This window comes from Osmia lignaria, chromosome 8 (assembly GCF_051020975.1).
Source record: "Osmia lignaria lignaria isolate PbOS001 chromosome 8, iyOsmLign1, whole genome shotgun sequence".
NCBI classification, from domain to species: Eukaryota; Metazoa; Arthropoda; class Insecta; order Hymenoptera; family Megachilidae; genus Osmia; species Osmia lignaria.
Window position 1 is genome coordinate 10,572,053 of NC_135039.1, and position 20,016 is coordinate 10,592,068.

The 20,016-nt window shown below is 40.6% G+C and overlaps 3 protein-coding genes across 4 annotated transcripts in view; 1 reads left to right on the forward strand and 2 right to left on the reverse strand.

Annotated features, from left to right (window-relative positions):
* Nucleotides 1-9,771, reverse strand: part of Sec71 (ADP ribosylation factor guanine nucleotide exchange factor Sec71) — a 21,308-nt gene extending 11,537 nt beyond the window's left edge. The window contains exons 1-13 of one of the 2 annotated variants that reach the window (XM_034334794.2): nucleotides 9,248-9,771; nucleotides 7,763-8,262; nucleotides 7,312-7,700; nucleotides 5,660-6,064; nucleotides 5,242-5,598; nucleotides 4,415-4,536; nucleotides 4,225-4,333; nucleotides 3,909-4,150; nucleotides 2,504-2,784; nucleotides 2,085-2,415; nucleotides 1,159-1,755; nucleotides 867-1,087; nucleotides 4-207 (exon numbers count right to left, since the gene is read on the reverse strand). In XM_034334794.2, the coding sequence (XP_034190685.1) occupies nucleotides 4-207; nucleotides 867-1,087; nucleotides 1,159-1,755; nucleotides 2,085-2,415; nucleotides 2,504-2,784; nucleotides 3,909-4,150; nucleotides 4,225-4,333; nucleotides 4,415-4,536; nucleotides 5,242-5,598; nucleotides 5,660-6,064; nucleotides 7,312-7,700; nucleotides 7,763-8,262; nucleotides 9,248-9,365 (3,876 nt within the window). In that variant the 5' untranslated portion in view covers nucleotides 9,366-9,771. Of the gene's footprint in view, nucleotides 1-3; nucleotides 208-866; nucleotides 1,088-1,158; nucleotides 1,756-2,084; nucleotides 2,416-2,503; nucleotides 2,785-3,908; nucleotides 4,151-4,224; nucleotides 4,537-5,241; nucleotides 5,599-5,659; nucleotides 6,065-7,311; nucleotides 7,701-7,762; nucleotides 8,263-9,247 lie in introns of both variants that reach the window. The other variant, XM_034334793.2, reaches the window with a different exon arrangement.
* Nucleotides 9,772-11,081: 1,310 nt separating this feature from the next.
* On the forward strand, nucleotides 11,082-15,521 carry Rab8 (RAS oncogene family member Rab8). Its single transcript, XM_034334366.2, has 4 exons — nucleotides 11,082-11,580; nucleotides 12,319-12,379; nucleotides 12,541-12,886; nucleotides 14,242-15,521. The coding sequence occupies exons 1-4, from the start codon at nucleotides 11,457-11,459 to the stop codon at nucleotides 14,338-14,340; spliced, it is 630 nt and encodes a 209-aa protein (XP_034190257.1). The 5' UTR covers nucleotides 11,082-11,456; the 3' UTR covers nucleotides 14,341-15,521.
* cbc (protein CLP1 homolog) lies at nucleotides 15,490-19,389 on the reverse strand. Its single transcript, XM_034334364.2, has 6 exons — nucleotides 19,099-19,389; nucleotides 17,965-19,022; nucleotides 17,394-17,843; nucleotides 16,937-17,328; nucleotides 16,601-16,835; nucleotides 15,490-16,535 (listed from the first exon to the last, which is right to left on the reverse strand). The coding sequence occupies exons 1-3, from the start codon at nucleotides 19,195-19,197 to the stop codon at nucleotides 17,732-17,734; spliced, it is 1,269 nt and encodes a 422-aa protein (XP_034190255.2). The 5' UTR covers nucleotides 19,198-19,389; the 3' UTR covers nucleotides 15,490-16,535; nucleotides 16,601-16,835; nucleotides 16,937-17,328; nucleotides 17,394-17,731.
* Nucleotides 19,390-20,016: the final 627 nt, after the last annotated feature.

Consider the following 20,016-nt stretch of genomic DNA (forward strand, 5'->3'; position numbering starts at 1 on the left):
TACTTCTGTATGCTGCTCGGGTAGTTTCATATTGTCAAAAATCCTGAACAAGACTTGAAACAGATCCTTCCACCAATGGGGTTTGAAGGATGCCCCATGCGTTTTAACGACATCGAATAATACAGTTAGCGCTCTTGTTCGGACGTCCAATTTACATCTGCTCACTATGCAGGATAATTCAAACAACAATGGGAACCATCCTCTCACCTAAACGATAAATAATATGCTTGAAATTGTGAACACAATGGTCGAGGCAAAAATTCAAATTCTATACAGGGTGTCCTGGAAATCGTGTAAGCCGCTTAAGGGGGTGATAGCCGGGGTGATTCTGAACAACATTTTTCATTGCGAAAATGTTGTTTGAAGCTTCGTTTTTGAATTATTAAGGAAAAACACTGACCAATCGGAGCGCACGGGCTCAGGGGCGGCAGCGTCGGCTACGAAACCCGGGCCTGGCCTAAGTCAGTTTCGTTTCAATTTTTTCCAATTGTACCCTCTAATTCAAAAGGTAGTAGCTTAGAATGCTTAGAATTTCTTTTTTTACATTTTTTTGGCAAGTGGTAAGGGATTCATTTTAAGCATCAAATTAAAATTTGTTTATTTTTCCAACGACTCCTGCTGTACTAGCGGGGTGCTGAGTTGTTCGCTTAGGACCTAGGCCAAGCCCGGGTTTCGTAGCCGACGCTGCCGTCCCTGAGCCCGCGCATTATGCGCGCTCGGATTGGCCAGTGTATTTCCTTAATAATTCAAAAACGAAGCTTCAAACAACATTTTCGCAATGAAAAATGTTGTTCAGAATCACCCCAACTATCGCCCCCTTAAGCGGTTTACACTCTTTCTGGGACACTATATGTATATGTTGTTACCCAAGCTCTGTCTTCTTCGGATACCATTCCACTATCATCCATCATGCCCTCTGCGAAAAGATTTGGATTAGCATCGATATAAGAGGCACAGGAACGTATCAATCTTATAGCCTCCATGCTCGTCTCTGGGAAGGAGGCATTGCAAGCGAATTCACTGAGGCACTTGACGGCATCTTGGAAGGAATCCACCATGATACTAAAATCTTCAGCGTACAATTCATCTAGAAACACAAATTACATTCTTCAGCACTGATCAATGTATCTAAATTTCTATGTAGGAAGAAATACTAACTTATAATCTTGCCGGTCATTGAAAAGGCCAATTCAACTACAGCTTCGTCCCTGTCGCTGGCCGCATGATGGAAAACACTGAATATATTTTTCCATCCCGATCGAATATTGGGCGCTTGCGAATGGACGATTTGCGCCACGCAACGGACGACCATGTCTCGGATCACCGGTGATCTATTCTTCTTCATGATATGCTCGAACGGCCTAAGGAAATCCTTTTGGAAGCGAAAATTGGCGAATTCCCCCTTCTCGATGAACTTCGTAGCGAGTTGCCTCAAGGAATCGACCGCGAAGAAAGCGATGTCCTGGCGAGGACTGCAGCCAACCCTGTCGAAGTGGTCTCCTATCACTTGCCAAATCCTGGACCACTGGAGTCTTATACGACCCATGTTGTAATAGGAGATCTCTACGATTTTCGTCAGAGAAAACATTCGCGGTTGCGTTGGATGGGATAACTCTTCCAGGGAGACTTGGCAGAGAGCTTTCACGAATTCTACAATCGCATCTCCGTCCAGTCTGGTGGAGCCAGTGAATATTCTGTCGACAGCCACTACTACGCTCTGAGAGCTTGTTTCCCCTATCGATTCCTTGACGCTTGCTGAAATTAATAAAAAAATAATGAGACATCTATTTTCTAGTGATGTGCGGCCCGACTATTCGGGTCGGTTCGGAAAACATCGGGCGAGCTCGGGCGGGTGGCCGATACATACGTGCAGTCGGGGGGTCTGACTGTTTCGGGTCAGGTCGGATAAAGTCGGGCAGATTCGGAGGAGCTCCCGCAGGCCGCGGGCCTGACCCGACCTGACCCGAAATAGTCGGGCTACTCGACTGCGCGACTCGGTCACTCGCCCGAGCCCGTCCGATTTTTTCCGAGCCCCCCACATCCCTACTATTTTCACCAAATATGAAGATATCTGGGATACTCACGGTCCAGAGAACTGAGATTCAGACTATTATTCTGATGAGAGTTATTGTGAGCTAGATTGAAGTTCACCAATGGCGATGGAAAATGGGGCTTAGACGGTGGACCCAGGAGCTGAGGTCTAACGCCGGTACCGATCAGCTGTGCAAGCTCCAGCTGAGAGATACACTTGACGACGTCCAACCAGGAGCTGCCAAGGTAATTGCCATCGGTATGCGCGACGGTGATCAACGTCTTTATGGTGTCGATGTTCTTCGCTTTCATCTCGGTGATCGGTGAGTTCGCGGTCAACAGAGTGAACCGTGCCAAGGCTTGCACGTACGCGTCCCGTTCTAACTATATAATTGAAAAAGAAAAACGCAAGTACGGAAATGGATTTTTGCACAGAGGCACGGAATTCTGTTTACGTTGCACAAATGTTTACCGTCATGTGAAATATGCAAGCGATGCGTATCGCGCATCTAATGCCGTCCAGGCAAAGGGAAGCGATTTCTGGATCGTCGCAGTCCTGAAGACCGACGCTGAACGCGGCCAGAAACGGAGTCCATGCGATTTTAAACATCGGCCTAACGTGCTCCAAATGCTTGGCAGTTGTGAACGGTGCTTGAACGTGGCTAACGGATTCCATTAAATTCTTCGCTGCTGTTGAGATTACTTCCATTTCCATGTTCCACAATAGCCGCCGTTTCTTCTCGCTAGAGATCACTGTGAAATACAATAAAAATCAGTAAGGTTATATAATCATTGGCGACAAATTAAATGGTCAGTATTTAAATCCATTTTCAGTCAGTATTTTATTACCAAAGTGGTCGGTATAAAAATACTAAACGGTTAGGTTAGGTTAGTACTCCCCCTGGTGTAGTTCGCCCCGCAGCCCGCAGGGAAGACCGAGGCGGGGACTGCTGGCGTCCCGGGGCGTCATTGCACGCAGTCCCCCGGGATGGAGCACTGAGGACACCGGGGTGCGGTCCTCAGTGTCGGCAGAAGGGGGATCCCGATCTAGGCCCCCCTGGTGATAGGCATCTTTGACGGGGGAGGTTCCGGCGTTATATTTCCTAGGGCCCGCAGCCTCCCCTCCACGTCGGAGGAGACCACCGTGGGGTTTTAGTTGGTAGGAATCCACCTCCCCCCAGGGGCACAGCTTAGACTCCCCGCAGCCCGCAGGGAAGACCATGGCGGGGATTGCTGGTGTCCCGGACTGTGGGCCCGGGACGTCATTGCACGCGGTCCCCCGGGATGGGGCCGACACCGGGTGCGGTCCTCAGTGTCGGCAGAAGGGCGAGTGCGGTTTAGGACTCCCCGGTGATGGGCGTCTTTGAAGCGTTGCGAGGGAGATTCCGGCGTTATATTTCTTAGGTCCCGCAGTCTCCCCTCCACGCCGGAGGAGACCACCGTGGGGTTTTAATTGGTAGGAATCCACCTCCCCCCAGGGGCACAGCTTAGCCTCCCCGCAGCCCGCAGGGAAGACCATGGCGGGGACTGCTGGTGTCCCGGACTGGGGGCCCGGGGCGACACTGCACGCGGTCCCCCGGGATGGGGCCGACACCGGGTGCGGTCCTCGGTGTCGGCGGTAGGGCGATCTAGGACTCCCCGGTAATGGGCGTCTTTGAAGCGTTGCGAGGGAGGTTTCGGCGTTATATTTTTTAGGTCCCGGAGCCTCCCCTTAACGCCAGAGGAGGCCGCCGTGGGATTTTAGCGGGGTGTCTTATGCAAAATTTCAAAATAAACAGCGAATGGTCAGTATGGAAGGATACTGACCAAAGGATTTAAAATACTGACCAGTCTTTACTGTACTTTACAAGCCTTTATCATTTTCAGTTTTCACTCACCTTGTTTACCAGGTCGATTAGGGTTTGATTTCATTTTAATTTCATTGCCCGCAATCTCGTCATAAATTTTTGATAAATATTCTTCAGGTAAATCTTCGTTATCGCTGATGCGTCGATTTAATTTTATATACTGCTCTTTCGTCATTTTATTTTTTACCTGGGGCGAATGGAGATCGGTAGTTAGCATGATGATCGAGAATCCCAAAACGTAAGCAGTGTCCGCGCTCGTGAACAATCCATTACTAGAACAAGTCGCAGGAAATGTTAATTAAAATAATGAAGATAAAATAATTATTTGTTATATTGTAACACTTACTTCGGATTACATTCACAGTATCTACTGGCAAACTTTTCCATCAACCGATCGATTTTCTGCGCTTCTCCCGGTAGCCTGAAGCCCTCAAGAAAGTATCTCAGGGCTGTAACTAAATCGCGATCGGCAAAGTTCATTTGATCAATATAACTGTACATCACCTGATTGTGATTGTGATCGCCAAGAAAGTCACCGATCGCTGTTTTGTCGAGCCGTTCGTCCATGTGAAGCCAACGCGCAACGTCTTCGGAGGAATTACCTAGAAGACCTTGTTCTTGAAGATACTGTACCCCTTTGCTTGGCTTTCGATTAAAACTAGAGATAAAAATACCAATATTAATTTTTCACGCTTTCCTAAGTTGCGTCTCATTTAATGGGTTATACCTAATCAGGAGGCCGAATAAAAGCGATTTTTCAAGTATAATATTTTTTTTTGGAAAGACATTTGCATTTATTTTAATGAACCTTTTTACATTGAATTAAGTTGATTTTCACGTATACACTCATATTTTATTTTTATAAGAATATTGATTTGTCGAGCAGCTAGGGCTGATCGTCTTTCCAAAAAAAATACTTGTAAAATCGCTTTTCTTCGGCCTCCTGACTAACGAGGGGAACTACCCAAGTACTATAATTAAATTCTATAAAAATTGCAGCGTATCTAATTAATTATTAATAAATGCAATGATTATAGCACAGTTATAATAGTTATTCAAAAAGAGACAAAATATTTCAAAAAAAAAAAAAATTAGGAACCGAGGATTTGAACCCTGGACCTTCAGACTGCGAGTCATATGTTTAACCGCGGAGCTAACCGTTTGTCATACTTCTCAATGTAAAAAGCATCTAAATTTAACTGTTAATATCTTTTAAACAATTAGCCGTCTGCCCCTAAACTGGGGTATAGGCGTGTTCAGCTCGACGAGCTCTACAAGGTGGCAAAGTTTCATTTATAAGTGAACGTAACACTTGGGTAGTTCCCTATAACCCCTTAAAATATCAGGCAGTCAAACAGCGTACATATCTATTCCAGTCTCCCACACTTCTTTCTGCTGTTTCTGCACCTCGTATTGCTCCGGTGAGTCCGGAATTTCCTTGTTACCGACCAGGCTCGAGTTCGCCGAGGACAAACTGCCCGCGCTTCCGTAACGAGGCAGCGGAGGTTCCACCGGAGGATCGGGTGGCTCCGATGGAATCTGCTGATCGGCCGGAACGCTTGGATTTACGTACAGATCCCTGCTCCATTCCACCATGCATTTCAATATCGATACCAGGCACTCGAGGCCTCTGATGCGCATCGATTTCTCTTGATTGGGCGAAGCACCCAGTTCCAGTGCCTGCCTGCCCTGTGCAATTTTCGACAAATCATTTACAAGCCTGCAAAAGAAGAAATATGAAGATCAAAGGAACACGATCGATTCTATTTTAATCTATGTACCTTTCGAATAAATTTGCAGCGGAAAGATCGCAGTCATAATTCACGTATATGTCAACGACACTTTGGGCATCGGCGCAGATACGAGTCAACGCATGAATCACCATCCACTTGTGCTCGAAGGAACTGCTGGACGTCTCCAGGATGTTCATGAAAATTTCCTTGAAGAACACTTCGATCTGCATCTTCAGGTGCATCTTGAACCGAGCCAGCAACGCGAGGAATAGCGCTAAGGAGAGCTCGAACACCTCCGGAACCGAGGAGACTCCGTTCTTCGACAGTGCCACGCAGAGATACTGTTTTATGGCTATTACGAACATCTCGTTCGAACGCAATACTGGTCCCGCGTTCTGCAGTATGCCTAGCAGCAACTGCAGCGAAAGGATTTTCGATCTCAGCTGATGCGACCTGAAAACGATACACTGTAAGAGTATCGTTATAGACTAGTGATGTGCGGCCCGATTAATGTGTCGGGTCCCTGACTATTTGGGTCGGTTCGGAAAACATCGGACGGGCTCGGGGGAGTGTCCGATACATACGTGCAGTCGGGTAGCCCGAATGTTTCGGGTCGGGTCGGGTCAGGCCCATGCCGCGAAGGCGAAGAGGAAGGAGGACGCAGCGGCACCGACGTCGAAGTAGACGGAGAAGAAGAAGAGGTAGGTGTAGCTGAAGAGGAGCGGACGGCGGGGGCTGCCGCCTAACCCCCTCCAGCGAGGGATCGCCGTCCGGGCCTGCGGGCCCAGAGAAGCCGGTACCAGCATGCGGTCCCTGGTACCGGTAGGAGAAGTATGGGGAGGGTCCATCAGACCCTCCCCGAGAAGGACGCCACAGTGCGTGGGTGTGGAGGGGCTCTGGTGTGTTCATCAGAGGTCCCAGGGCCCCTCCCACTGCGTCATGAGGTGGACCGCTGTGGGGCCTATCGGGGCGGGGATGTCTTATGCAAGATTTCCCCATAAGAAAAAAAAAAAGGTCGGGTCAGGCCCGTGGTCTACGGGAGCTGGTCCGAATCTGCCCGACACCCGGGACCACAAAGATGCTAGGACCACAAAGATGCTAGGACCACAAAGATGCCAGGACCATAAAAATGTCAGGACCACAATGATGCCAGGACCACAAAGATGCCAGGGCCACAAAGATGCCAGGACCACAAAGATGCCGTTGGGGCCTTATAGCCAGCCCCAGCGGTGACACGTGCCAACCCCTCCTCCTCGTGGTGTCGTCCGGGCACCGGTTTACCGGTGGCAAACGGGGCTTTGGCTGTGGACGTGAAGCGCCTGATGGGTGTACCTGGGAGCCCACTCAGGTTAGCTTGTTAAAAGTAAGAGCGTCCTAGAGCAAAACTCCTTGCACGCCGACGAAGAGTTTGGTGTTGGGTCTTCGCCCCCTACGATGATTGGCTTGCCATAAGTGGAATTGCTCCGGCCCGTCGCCCTTTGGTATGGAGGTGACGCTGGGAGTGGATCGAAACTAGCGCTATGCGCCCTTTAACACCGCCGGTATAAGCGGAAAGCTTCGGAACTGCAAAGCGGGTTCTAAACCCCACAAGGCTCTTTATCGACAATCACCTGCCCGACACCCGCCCGAGCCCGTAATATCGGGTACCCGCACATCCCTATTACAGACATTTCAATTTTATGGTGCATTGGGAAACATACTTAGGGTCCGGAGTGCCATCCGGAAGCGGTTTCATGGACAGTTTGCAGAGAGCTCTGAAAACTAGAAAAGCATCCTTCTGCAAGACGTGAGTGAATTTCGCCCTGACCATATTGTCGCTCTCCGCGACAGCCTCGTCGGAGTTCTCGTCTATAGGCACTTGATCCAAGCTAGCCTCCTCGGAGGTTACCGTAACCGCGATCGCTGGATCCTCTGGAACAACCGAGTTCACAACATCCTCCAAAATTCCTCGGACAATTAACTGCGGCTCCTGATTGCTCTCCGTTGAATGTTCCTCGTGATTCACCGTCTCTGTTTCCAGCTCTCCAGATGTACAAGTGTTCACAGTGGTCGCTGAATGTTCCACTTCAGATCTGACATTCTCTTCTTCCTAAAATTGACAGGGAAGCTTCATCGGTGCATCATTTTGAATTTAATCTTGATTACACTCACCGCCTGTGTTTCCATGCGAGCAAAAATAACATTGATCATCTGCGTGAGAGTAGCACGAGCAGTGGTTTGGTTAACCAGATTCCTTGAAGCCAAGTAAACGCTATAAACTGTACGTATTGTAAGCAACACTGTGCCTTCATGAACTTCCACATGTTGACTAGTCATTACGGTGAGGAGAGCTTTTATTATCTGTAGCTGAACCCCCTCGTCTGTCTGTGGCCCCATGAAACATCCACAAATTGTTTCAACGATACGTACAATCAATAGTTTATTCGGTTCTGTGGAATCAGGTACGTTTCCAGTTAAGTGCCCATAAGCGATTAGTTTTTGCAGACAGTCCAGAGCGGTGACTACGATTCTTGGCGATTTGCTCTGACAAGCCAGTTCGAATGGCAGAAAATATTTTTCCGCCGAGATGACGTAGGAATCGCTGCGTGGCTGCGGTAAGGCGGTCGAAACCTGGACATTCGTCCCCTCTTTGATTTCATTTCGCAGGTTATCTGGAAAGTGGAATATATGGTTAAAATTAATGGAAGTCATTTTTATCTTTTGGCAGGTGAACGCAAAAGATGAAGTAACTTCGTTAGACGGCGTACAATTAAAAATAGATGTGGTATGAAGTAACATTGAATAGTATTTTTAAGCCTTAACATACCAAGGAGAGTCCTTGAAGGACCCCAGAGAATAATTTTTGGTGATTCTGCTGTAACTATACCAACAAATCCGTTTAAAATAAATATTACATAATTGGACTTATAATACGTTCGCTCAAAAATATAAAAAGAAATAAAAACACACTTGGGGTTCCAACATAGCCTCGGTTGGTATACTACGTTACATATTTGGATTGATTTATTTCTTGTTGAACGCATTGGCATTTATGGCATAATAATGTGGAGGTAAACACGGTTCTGCCCATTTATGACCAGGCAGTTCCCTTGACTTCGAAATAAAAGCGAGCTGCTATACATAATATATAAGTATAAAATTGTATGAAGAACTAATTACTATTGAAATAAACCAAATATTTGATGCCAATAATGCTTATTTATCTTAAATATATTTTTGGACGTCCAAAGAACCTAATTTAAGTAACATTCCAAACTAAAATGTTGAGAAATTTTAAGAATGAGGACTGTGGGATCCTCAGAAGAACCTGCTTGGTAAACAACGTCGACGACTTAGGCTTGGTACGTTAAGGATTAAGTAAAGCTCCCGATACTGTTACTAATCTTAATGTATATAAGCATATCAGGAAATTTACAGATAAAAATAGCATAAACGTTGCAAAATGTTGCGCAACATAGTTCACATAAATATATATTATTGTTTTAATCTACGCAAGATACAGAACTTAGTTTTAATTTGTGTTGACGTTTAAAGTTATTCTGCAAGTTTCTGTGGGGTGACATCATTCGTACATACAAGATGCAATATTCTACCACAACATGGAGTTGAGAGAATCCTTTTATTTAATTAATTTACCAAGTGCAGTCTCGCAAGACTTCCTAAGCTGTGACAGGTGTGACCGTTTGACATCCCGGTCAGCCAGGATCTTTTCCAATGCTCTAATGATGAACATTTCTTTGGAGTTATCTTGCATCGTCGCCGGGCCGCGCTGATTCCTCTGCTAGGCTGGCATGGAAGAACACGCGACTCGACACGAGCCTCGCATCTTCACGAACGTGATTTATGCGTCGATTTCTTGTGCATCGTTTTCTATCACCTCCTAGAGGCGGGATGTCCTCAAGGACTGGCAACTTTTGCAACACTGTCGACCAAATGTGGATCGATGAGGAACTTCGAAGACTTCTAATCGGCGCAATATTCGAGAAACTTCCTGGACGTTTTGTCGCAGAAATATGTTTCAGACCATATTTACGTAATCAGGGAAACAAATCGCGAAACTGGAAAAATGACAACGGTCTTTTAAAACAGCACTGGAACCATAAGAGACAAACTGAAACGACGAAGGACAGCCATGTGGCGCCCTCGGCGAAGGATCCCGTCACGAGAGAATACACCCAGTGACTATAGATAGAAAATACTGGACATGTCATTATTCTTGAAAGATTATAATTTCAGGGATCCCAAACACCCCCAGGTGAAGTTAGGTCGCCCCTTTAGGGACAATGGCGGTCTAAACCAGCGGAGGGGAAGATGTCCCCACCACTGGGTACAGGGCCGGCCCTAAGATTTCGGGGGTCCGAGGCGAGCTCCGAAAAAGGGCCCCTTCGCCTATGACATAAAAAATGTACCTCAAATAAAATTTATAAAATTAACATTAAAGCTTGTATAACTAATTTAGATTTGCATTTACATCGATTAATATTCAAATAAACTCTTCTTGCATTCTTAGACGCAAAATCGTCTTATTGGGGCCCTGGACCTTGGGGGGCCCTAGGCGGCCGCCTAGTCTGCCTAGGTCCAGGGCCGGCCCTGCCTTTCAAAGCATCATTAATAATTGCAATTTTAGATTTAGAATAATTGCAATATGGCCTTTCAACAGGGCCGGCCCTGAGATATCAGGGTCCGAGGCAGGCTCCGAAAAAGGGCCCCTTCGCCTATGACATAAAAAAAGTACATCAAATAAAATTTATAAAATTAACATTAAAGCTTGTATAACTAATTTAGATTTGCATTTACATCAATATTCAAGTAAACATTATTCTTCTTGCATTCTTAGATGCAAAACTATTATACTGATCTAGCGCCCTGGACAATTGCCCGACCGCGCGCCCCTCTAACGCCGGCCCTGCTTACATCACTGCATCCTTTACATCCCTGCTTTCTTCATATCCCAGCATCTCTAACATCTTTGCATTCCTCACATCCCTGCATCCCTTACATCCCATTTTTTTTTTTTGTACATGGTGGAAATCTTCAAAAAGGCACCTCCAGCCCCCGTGGGGAGGGGCCGGAGGTAGTGTGGGATTTTTACCCACTAAAACCACCACGGTGGTCTGCACTGGGGCTATGGGCCCCCACGCCCCTGGCGCCCTTATGGAGGGGACACTTTCCCCTTCGCTGCCTTCGACCGCCGTTTTTCCTAGAGGGACGCCGAGCATGCTCGAGGGTGTAATACTCGTTATCAATAATATCTAAATTCATCAAGTATTTTCTAAAATTCATTGAAAACATTTCATACAAAAAAACTTTATTTTTTATCAGGTTTGGGAATAGAACATTTGTCAGCAAAATTGAGGTTCAATTTTATACACATGAAAAAACTATGAATAAGGCATAATATATTTCTTCTCGTAAAGATTCAGCTTGTTCTTGACACACGTGTTGCGTATGCGTATACACACGCGCGTATCACCTGTGGTGCGGTCAGAAGGCTGGCCACAACAGCAGAGAAAAAGTTGTACTTACCGATGGCTGTCATCGCTTTTTCTGACAGATGTTTTTACGTGCTCTGTTACGTGAGTTTTGTCTTATCCGAACAGATTTCAGCGATTAAGCCTTTCCTTGAGCCATCTATGGGCTCGATCTTATTTCGATAATCGAAGAGCGTTGAGCGAAGCGTGCTCGTTTAAGTTCAAAGGGTGCGTCATCGGAATTCCAAGGATCACGATCGCTTGAAAAGATCGTGTGTAAAAGAGAGGCGAGGGAATAAAGGAGAGAAAAAAAAAAAGTAGAAGTGCAAAGGAAAAATCACGTGAAATAGAGAGAGAGACTGAAAACAAAGGGCATGGCGAAGACATATGATTATTTGTTCAAGTTGTTGCTGATTGGTGACTCAGGGGTCGGCAAGACGTGCGTCCTCTTCAGGTTCTCTGAGGATGCTTTCAATACGACCTTCATCTCGACCATTGGTAAAGATTTTATTTTTATTTTATTTTTCTATTGATTTCCTTCCCTTTTATTCCTTTATTCGCTTATTCTTCATCAGGAGCTGTTTACTGAATATTCTGAACTGGTATAATAGGACTTTTAATAAAAATCTTAATTATTTATATAATCATAATACAGGAATGAAAGACTAATTACTAATGGAACATCTCTGAATGAGACTTTTTATTTGCAATACACGAAACCATTAAGTTCTTTTAGAAAGAAGATATTTAATCGGTTGATACGCAGAGATTACTTGAATGTATTGTGTAAAGTAATTGAGTTACAAAACTGTTTATCGTGAAATACGATAGAACTTTCTATAACTCCATAAATGCATTTATATCGCACTGGTTCGAGTATCTAGGATGTAGTATTCTTTTTTATTTATAAACACTCACCCAAGAACTTTAGCGGTAAAAACTATATGCATATTTATGTGTGCACATTATTTCTAATGTATGTAAGATTCATTTTTTTACTGCAAAGTTTTATAATAATTATTTAAATTAGATAGTTACAATAACTTCATAAGTCTGAATTTAATGAAAGCATATAAAAATTTTGTGTTTGTATAATTATGCACAGCAATGAGTGTATTGTTCCAAATTCGTATTTATACTTGCCCTAAGATCAACGATCCAACAGAAATAACTTGAAAATTATTTCATTTCGATAAATTTATTTACAAACATTGTAAACGCATTTATTATTTTCAGGAATTGATTTTAAAATAAGAACAATAGAATTAGATGGCAAGAAAATAAAACTACAAATATGGTAAGTGTCGTATGTAAATGTTATAAATAAAATATCTTAACAGAAAATAAATGGTAACGTAATAATAACAAAATTTCAAGTAGAATTATTGCGTCCTAGAAAGAATTTGTTTGATATGAAAATTGCTTTTCAACGAAACTAATGTATCCTCTCTTTTAAAGGGATACGGCAGGACAAGAAAGGTTTCGTACAATAACCACAGCATATTATCGTGGTGCAATGGGTATAATGTTAGTTTATGATGTAACCAATGAAAAGAGCTTCGAGAATATAAAGAATTGGATCAGAAACATCGAAGAAAATGCTTCGGCAGATGTTGAGAAAATGCTGTTAGGTAATAAGTGCGAGCTCACAGAAAAACGACAGGTCTCAAAGGAACGAGGAGAACAACTTGCTGTTGAATATGGAATCAAATTCATGGAAACTTCTGCTAAATCTAGTATCAATGTCGAGGAGGCATTTTATACTCTCGCAAGAGACATTAAGGCCAAAATGGAAAAGAAACTGGTAAATATTTTTCCAACGTGCTGTTTCTTACTTCTCTGTTTCTTGTTACATCAGAAAACAAAAACGTTAATTAATATTATTTTTGTAATAACATTTTTTTTATGAAATGCTTACTAGTTCTAGTTTACTTTCTTTATACCCACTATATTTCCATTGGGTTGAGATAAGTTATTAAGTGATATTTATAAAATACAAGAAATTATACTATATTAGTCTTTTTCAGTGGTACTCGGAAATTTTATTTCATAATTTGTCAAAGGGATTAAAACTGATTATTGTTTAGATATAACCTAGTTGCTTCCACAAATTTGTGTTAGTAAATAGTTTCATGTTAATTAACCATGATTTCTTTGTTTCCTGTATCTGTTTCTCTGTGTTTGGTGCGGGTCTGTCTCGGCAGAAGGTAACTCCTCCTCTCTCTATATATGTACTTTATTCGCATGACTATTTTTTACATTTAACAGCTTCTTTATTTTCACTAATTGCTAATTTATCATTAACCAGTGAAAAATCTTCATGAAATGTTAAAAATGTTAAACATGACCATTGCTTAACCATTAATGTGTCTGCTTTATGTTCGCTATGTATTCAAACATTTTGTATGAATTTCATCCTTGTACACATGTATGTGTTTAAAAAGTTTCTTTTAATATAGAATATGCACTTGCATTAACAACTTTACTGTCACTTAGTTTCTGATACTAATCAATATTGTTAAAATGTATGAATCTTCTGGTGTTTCTTATATTGGTTCACTATATATACAGGGTGTCCCAGAACTGGGGTGGGACCCGTGGAGGGATGATTGTTGAGGTCATTCTAAACAATTTTTTCCTTTGCCAAAATATTGGTTAAGGCTTCATTTTCGAGTTATTAACGAGAAAACGCTGACCAATCAGAGCGCGCCATTAGCGCGGGCTGAACCGCGAGAGTGTTGGGTATGCTCTGCGTTCAAGCCGTGGTCGTGATCAAGTGCATCGGCACCGCGTGGATATAATAGGATTCGTTGGGCGAAAGTTGTATCGAATAATGAATTAAAAAAAGAAAGGAAAAATAGTATCGAATTATTGGTTGCTCATGAACAACGAATCTTATTACACCGACGTGGCGTCGATGCGCTTGATCACGACCATGGTTTGAACGTACCCATCACTCCCGCGCTAATGGCGCGCTCTGATTGGCCAGTGTTTTCTCGTTAATAACTCGAAAACGAAACTTTAATCAACATTTTGGCAAAGGAAAAAGTTGTTTAGAATTATCTTAGCAATCATCCCTCCACGGGTCCTAACCCAATTTTAGGCCACCCTGTACAATTCTGTGAGAAAATGTTTAACAATTATTGTACTTTGGAACAGGAGGCGTCGAATCCACCCAAGGGAGGAGGACATCAATTGAAAGCATCCGAACCACAGAGGAAGCCACCAAGTTGGCTTGCACGATGCTCTATACTCTGACCCCTCAGTCAGAATAACCTCGACCGTCACCCTCTACTCTACTTTACCCTCGGTCTCCTTGGCTCGCTTCATGTCGCGAGCACTTCTGTGATTTTACTCCTTGACGGCCACCTTCGTTTCCCTTCGTCGCTGCCGGTCACTCTTTTTTACTGATTATTATTCATAGGAACTCTTTTTATCTTGGAGGAGAAACTCTCTTTCTCTTTCCTCTCTTAAAAGACATTTAAGAGTTCTTGAAGGAAACGATTACGAATTGTGATAATTTTTGATAATTTTTTAACAATTTTCGAGCAATTTCAAGAAGCCGCCTCGAAGATATAATACATACATCATCGTAAAGTCGTTTCCTTACAAGTTTCATGTTGAAGTACCGGAGTGCAATGTACTGAGCTGTTTTATTTTTAGAACGCTTATGTTATACAAGTCGAAGGAGGTGATTTTAATTATCTTTCCTTTCGTTTCTTTCTTTTCTTCACGATCAATGAGCAATTTAGGATATTTAAATCATTGACGTTGAATAATTTCTTCATATACAATCTACTGAGAATTGTACGTCTGTAATAAATGTACAATTCTTATTCGCTTAGTGAAACGTTATTATATTGTAGTCTTTGCTGTATTATTATTTCGTTCATCAAATAAACAAAGCAAGAATGAAGTAATAATTATTGACTTAACAGTTGAATATTTACGGAAGCAATAAATTATTCAAGCATTTCTCTGCATGAGTTACATATATTTCAATTCTGCTTGCTTTCATTTGCACAATTGTTTAATAGTGTATTCGAAAGGAAGATCCTAGAGATTCATCTATGTCTTAGAAATTCATTTTTTGTTATGTACGTTAAATTATGCATGTAAAAAGGAACAGCAAATTAGGATATGCATAATTTTATTTATTCTGTGTTTTTATGTCACGTATGAAGTTTCTCCTCCATGTTTCAATTAATCAAGGGGTAATGATCGATTTTTAACACGAGTTTACATTTACTTTATTTAAACACACAAATGGAAAGCGGAAAGAAGAAGAAGTTTCTCTCCTTGAGAAGTTTCTCCTTTTTTTCTAGTATTTCAAATGTATTTGTTTAGAAAAAAAAAGAAGGGGGTTGCGGATAGGTAAACAATGGGCGGTCATTTTTTATATATAAATATATAAATATATATATATATATATATATATATATACACACATCGTCAAGTTAGCTTTTTCACCGGATCGAAGAGAAATTCTTCATTAATTAATTCATTAATTAATTAGCGCAAATTCAGGACTTGAAGAAAAGACTCTTTCAAATTTTGTCTCAAACTTCTTTTTCTTTTTATCGTTGAAGTAATTAAAACAAAAATAAAACTGGAAAAAGATGAAACACGGACACTTCGTCTTCGTTTGAAACGCTTGTTGTAATAGTTTCTTTTTTTTTTTTATAGAAACGGAGGGTTCTCTTTTTTTTTATTTGTTAACGAGGAAAAGGGATTCCAGTCTGTTTCCACTTACACTTAATTATATAATTATTATAATACATTTTATATTAATCCTATTCGTCTATTTTTATTGTTGATACCCGCCTTTTTTCCTTAATGTTGAACGACCAAGTTATATTGTGATTTTCATTATTGTCATCATACATGTTACAATTCTATTAATATTTTATTGATATTATTTATAACTATAATTAACACCAATAACCGATTAATAATCTTTTTAAACTAGGTAAATATGCGCCTTAAGAAAATACTTGAGTACTTTTTTAAAACAAATGTTTTTTACAGTTAAGCTGAATCTATGAATCGCATATGATTTTAGTTGATAGAAGAATAAATTATAGAAAAGAAAAATGCAACGAACTAAATAGCTGTTACTTTCTTACAAACTTGTCGCACTGAAAAACTGGATGACGTTGTATATACAAAATTACTAGTAATTTTTTAAACATTTTATAAGAATAAGCAATGTAATTTTATTTCGAAATACCATTTCGTCGAGTCGAAATGAAGCTATTACTTGTCTGATGTAACGAGAAATTAAACTGAAATAAATGTTGATAACGATCATCAATTATTGTCTCTTTTCATCAGTGACGTGGCATTGATGATTGTATCTGCGAAGAGAATTCTTCGAAGAATTTGTTTAAGTTCTTTTCAAACGTTTCAGAGTTTTGCATTTTAGATTTTGTCTCCATTAATGTTTCTTTTAGCTGAAAGAAATAATGTTATTATGCATCACATTGGATTACTATTATTTGACTAATTCAATATGTACCTCAAAGCATAAATTATCTAATTCTGGGTGTAATTTGTTATTACTAGCTGTTTGGATTGATTCATTCATCGTAAGGACAGTTAATCTATGTTGTAAATTCTTCAGTTCTGCTCTATCTTTTTGATGTATCGCATGGAAACAAAGGCCAAATGTTTGTAATCTTTTATTTAATTGAATTATAGCTTTGGCACTTTCTGTTAAGTACTTCTGCTCCTTTGACAGTTTAGTAATATTCCTAAAATAAAAATATAAACTGGTTAGGATTAATTGAATTTTTCAATAGGATTAACTCTTCAATTTAGATATTATCTTGAATAAGAGTATAGAATTTCTTACATATCAATACTTGCTATAATTTTTTCATTGTTATTTTTCAATTCAATCAGCTCTTTTTTTAGTTCCTCTTTTCGACGTATTTCCCGCCGCAACGTGTTCTCCAAATTCTCTATATGTATTTTGAATTTCGCGGCTTCCGTTTGATTGGACAAAGTTTCTTTTGCTAAGATGTCACGTTCTTTTAGGAGGCTGTCATGATCCATCGATAAGTTTGAATAAAAAATTTTATCATGCATTTTCTCTTCCACTAGGGAACTAATCGTTTCCGTAGCTGATTTCAATCGAATTCGTAAATCATTCGATGTTCTTTGTTCATTTTTCAAAAGCGCGTTCTTCGAGCATAATTCTTCGCGTATTAACAAATGTTCCTTTTCCAATTTATCCAACTCTTTCTGGAAAGAATATTGTTAATTATTTTAATGATGAAATTAATTTTAAATTTGAAAAAATTTACTACCTTGCTCCGTTGAACTTCGTAAATTATTTCGTGAAATCTTTTCTCGAAGTGAGAGATCTCTGGCATGTTAGATAAAAAGCTTTCCATTTTGATATTAAATTCTAATTAATTCTTTCCACAATATCTAATAATAATGTTTTTGTTATTTCATAAAGTTTAGCGGACAGTTTTGCTAACAATATCACTTCGATACAATCGATTTCTCGAATATTTGAAAGAATGAAGGATTAAGTACAATTATAGGTAAAAATAATGAATACAACCTAATTACTTATAAATATGTATAATAATAAGAAATTTATTTTTTTTTATTTTAAATAATATTCTGTATAAAAATTTTAATGACTATCCATGAACTGAATATCTGAAAGTAATAAAACAGTGTTTGGCAATGGCCTAGGCTGTGGACTTAGCACTGTGAACGTTTGCCTCTCTACATCGACATTGGTTCTGTAATGAAAAATATTTTTTATCTTAATAGAAAATGAAAGCATTATCAAATACTATATACTTTATGTAGTAAATCATTTTTTTATTGAACATATGTATCTTAAAATTATATTTTACATACACACAGACAAATCCAGCGACATTAGTTTGTACCACATCGTCTTCCGGTGAATCAGCAAACGAGACTGATAATAAATGATGCAAAAGATTCGGTCCAGGTGTAACAGCCACCAATTTAGTTAGATTATCTTCCGCTTTCATTCCAAGCGGCATACAGGATGCGGGTAATACAGGGGCTCCGATTTTATACAATCTGGCTTCGCTCCATTTCACTTCAAAACTATGCGGATACAACGGAGTTCTAGATCCATAAAAATATTCCCTAACACCTTGGTCCCTAGCTTCCACTCTCTGCGCTTGACTCCTCTCCACGACCCCACCACTTTTTGGTACAAAAACAACTTTAACAAAATCCGGCATATCTCTAACAAGTTCGTTGTAAAGTCTCTCTTGATCTAGTACTAAAATCGCATCGACCTCAAAAGCCTGAGCAGCATGGGTCAATAATTTATATCCATCTCCTTTGACCCAACCACAGGTGTTTATCACAATTCCTGAAACTCTGGCTTTTTTATTAGCTTGAAGTCTATCGGAACAGACTTCTGCAAGTCGTGTTACAAGAAGATTATAAAGAGCAACATTGGCATTTGGAGATTTGTGTCCAAAATGAAAGACCAACGGTGCTTGTTGGCTGAAACCTTCGACTATGCTAGATGGACGTTCGACTAGCAATGCTCCAACGGTGCCTGGTATTGCTATGTGACCTTGGCCAACGTCTAGATCCACAAAGATAGGTCTGCGGCCCATTCTAACCGCATAATTCAATAAAAGCCTACAAAGCGTAGATTTTCCAACATCGCAGGGACCAACGACCATCGTTATCGGTCCTCTGGTGTCGTCTTTCTCTGCATTTTCTCTGAGCCTTTCCATCGCAGCATGGCAATTTAAGTAAAGACCCATCGGAGTCTCTTTGGCAACGTAACTAACATCAGTTTTTCCAACTAATTCTACCGTACAACCCTGCCAAGTAAATACAGCAACTTTAGCTCCAGCAGTGAATTCATATTTCTTTCCTTTTACTAGTTCTGTGCCGAATACTTCTGCCAAACCAGTTTTCAACTACCAGAAAACAAACAGATGAATTAATCAGTATGTGTGTTTACTGAATGTATTTATAAGCGAATAAATCATTTACCTCCAGTGTAACTTTTTCATTCTTTGATTCAACCTCGAATCGTAATTCACAGTCTGGATCTAATTTAAACTCTTGAGTTTGTGCTTTCTCGTCTGTCATTTTATGAATATATTACACTTCTTCTTACATGCCTGATGATAATATTTTTATAGCAGTTATTCTTTTCCTTATTTTTCTGCGATATTCTTATTTTGTTTATACAGACTATCTTAACCTCTATACGATTATTCGTATGTATACGCCAGTATACGCTAGTGACTAGAGATACAAAATGATTGAACATGCCTTTGTTCTTGAGAGGTTATGATGTAATTTTGGGTGTCCCAGGCACCCTCAGGTGAAATTGAAACTTGTATTACCAGTCCTTTTTACCACACCTTGCACTGACTATCGTAAAGACACAGTTTTGACTCTTTTTAATTTTCTTCTTGTTTAGAAACCAGTTAGAATCGGTACAAGATCGAAAAATTATTAAAATAATTGTTTGACAAACTTGTAGTTCAAAAAGAGCGCCATAAATTAAATATTTTTAATTTCGAGCCTAGCGCCATCTATACAAAAATGACTGAAACTATCCGATAACTTACCGACCGAAATTGCGGGGAACACTTGCGCCATCTATAAGAAAACCGCGGAAACAACTTATCGATTCGTTTCAGCAGTTCCTTGATAGATGGCGCAAGTGTTCTCTTTGCGAACCTGGTCGGTAAATTGTAGAGTAGTTTCAGCCGTTTTTGTATAGATGGCGCTAGGATCGAATTTCAAAAGTACTTAGTTTATGGCGGTCTTTTTAAAATACATTTTACGAATAGAAAGTCAAACATTTATCTTATTAATTTGTCGGTCTTGTGTTAATTCTAACTGAATTCTTTATAATAAATAAATCAAAAGGAGTCAAAATGAGTCTTTATGGTTGTC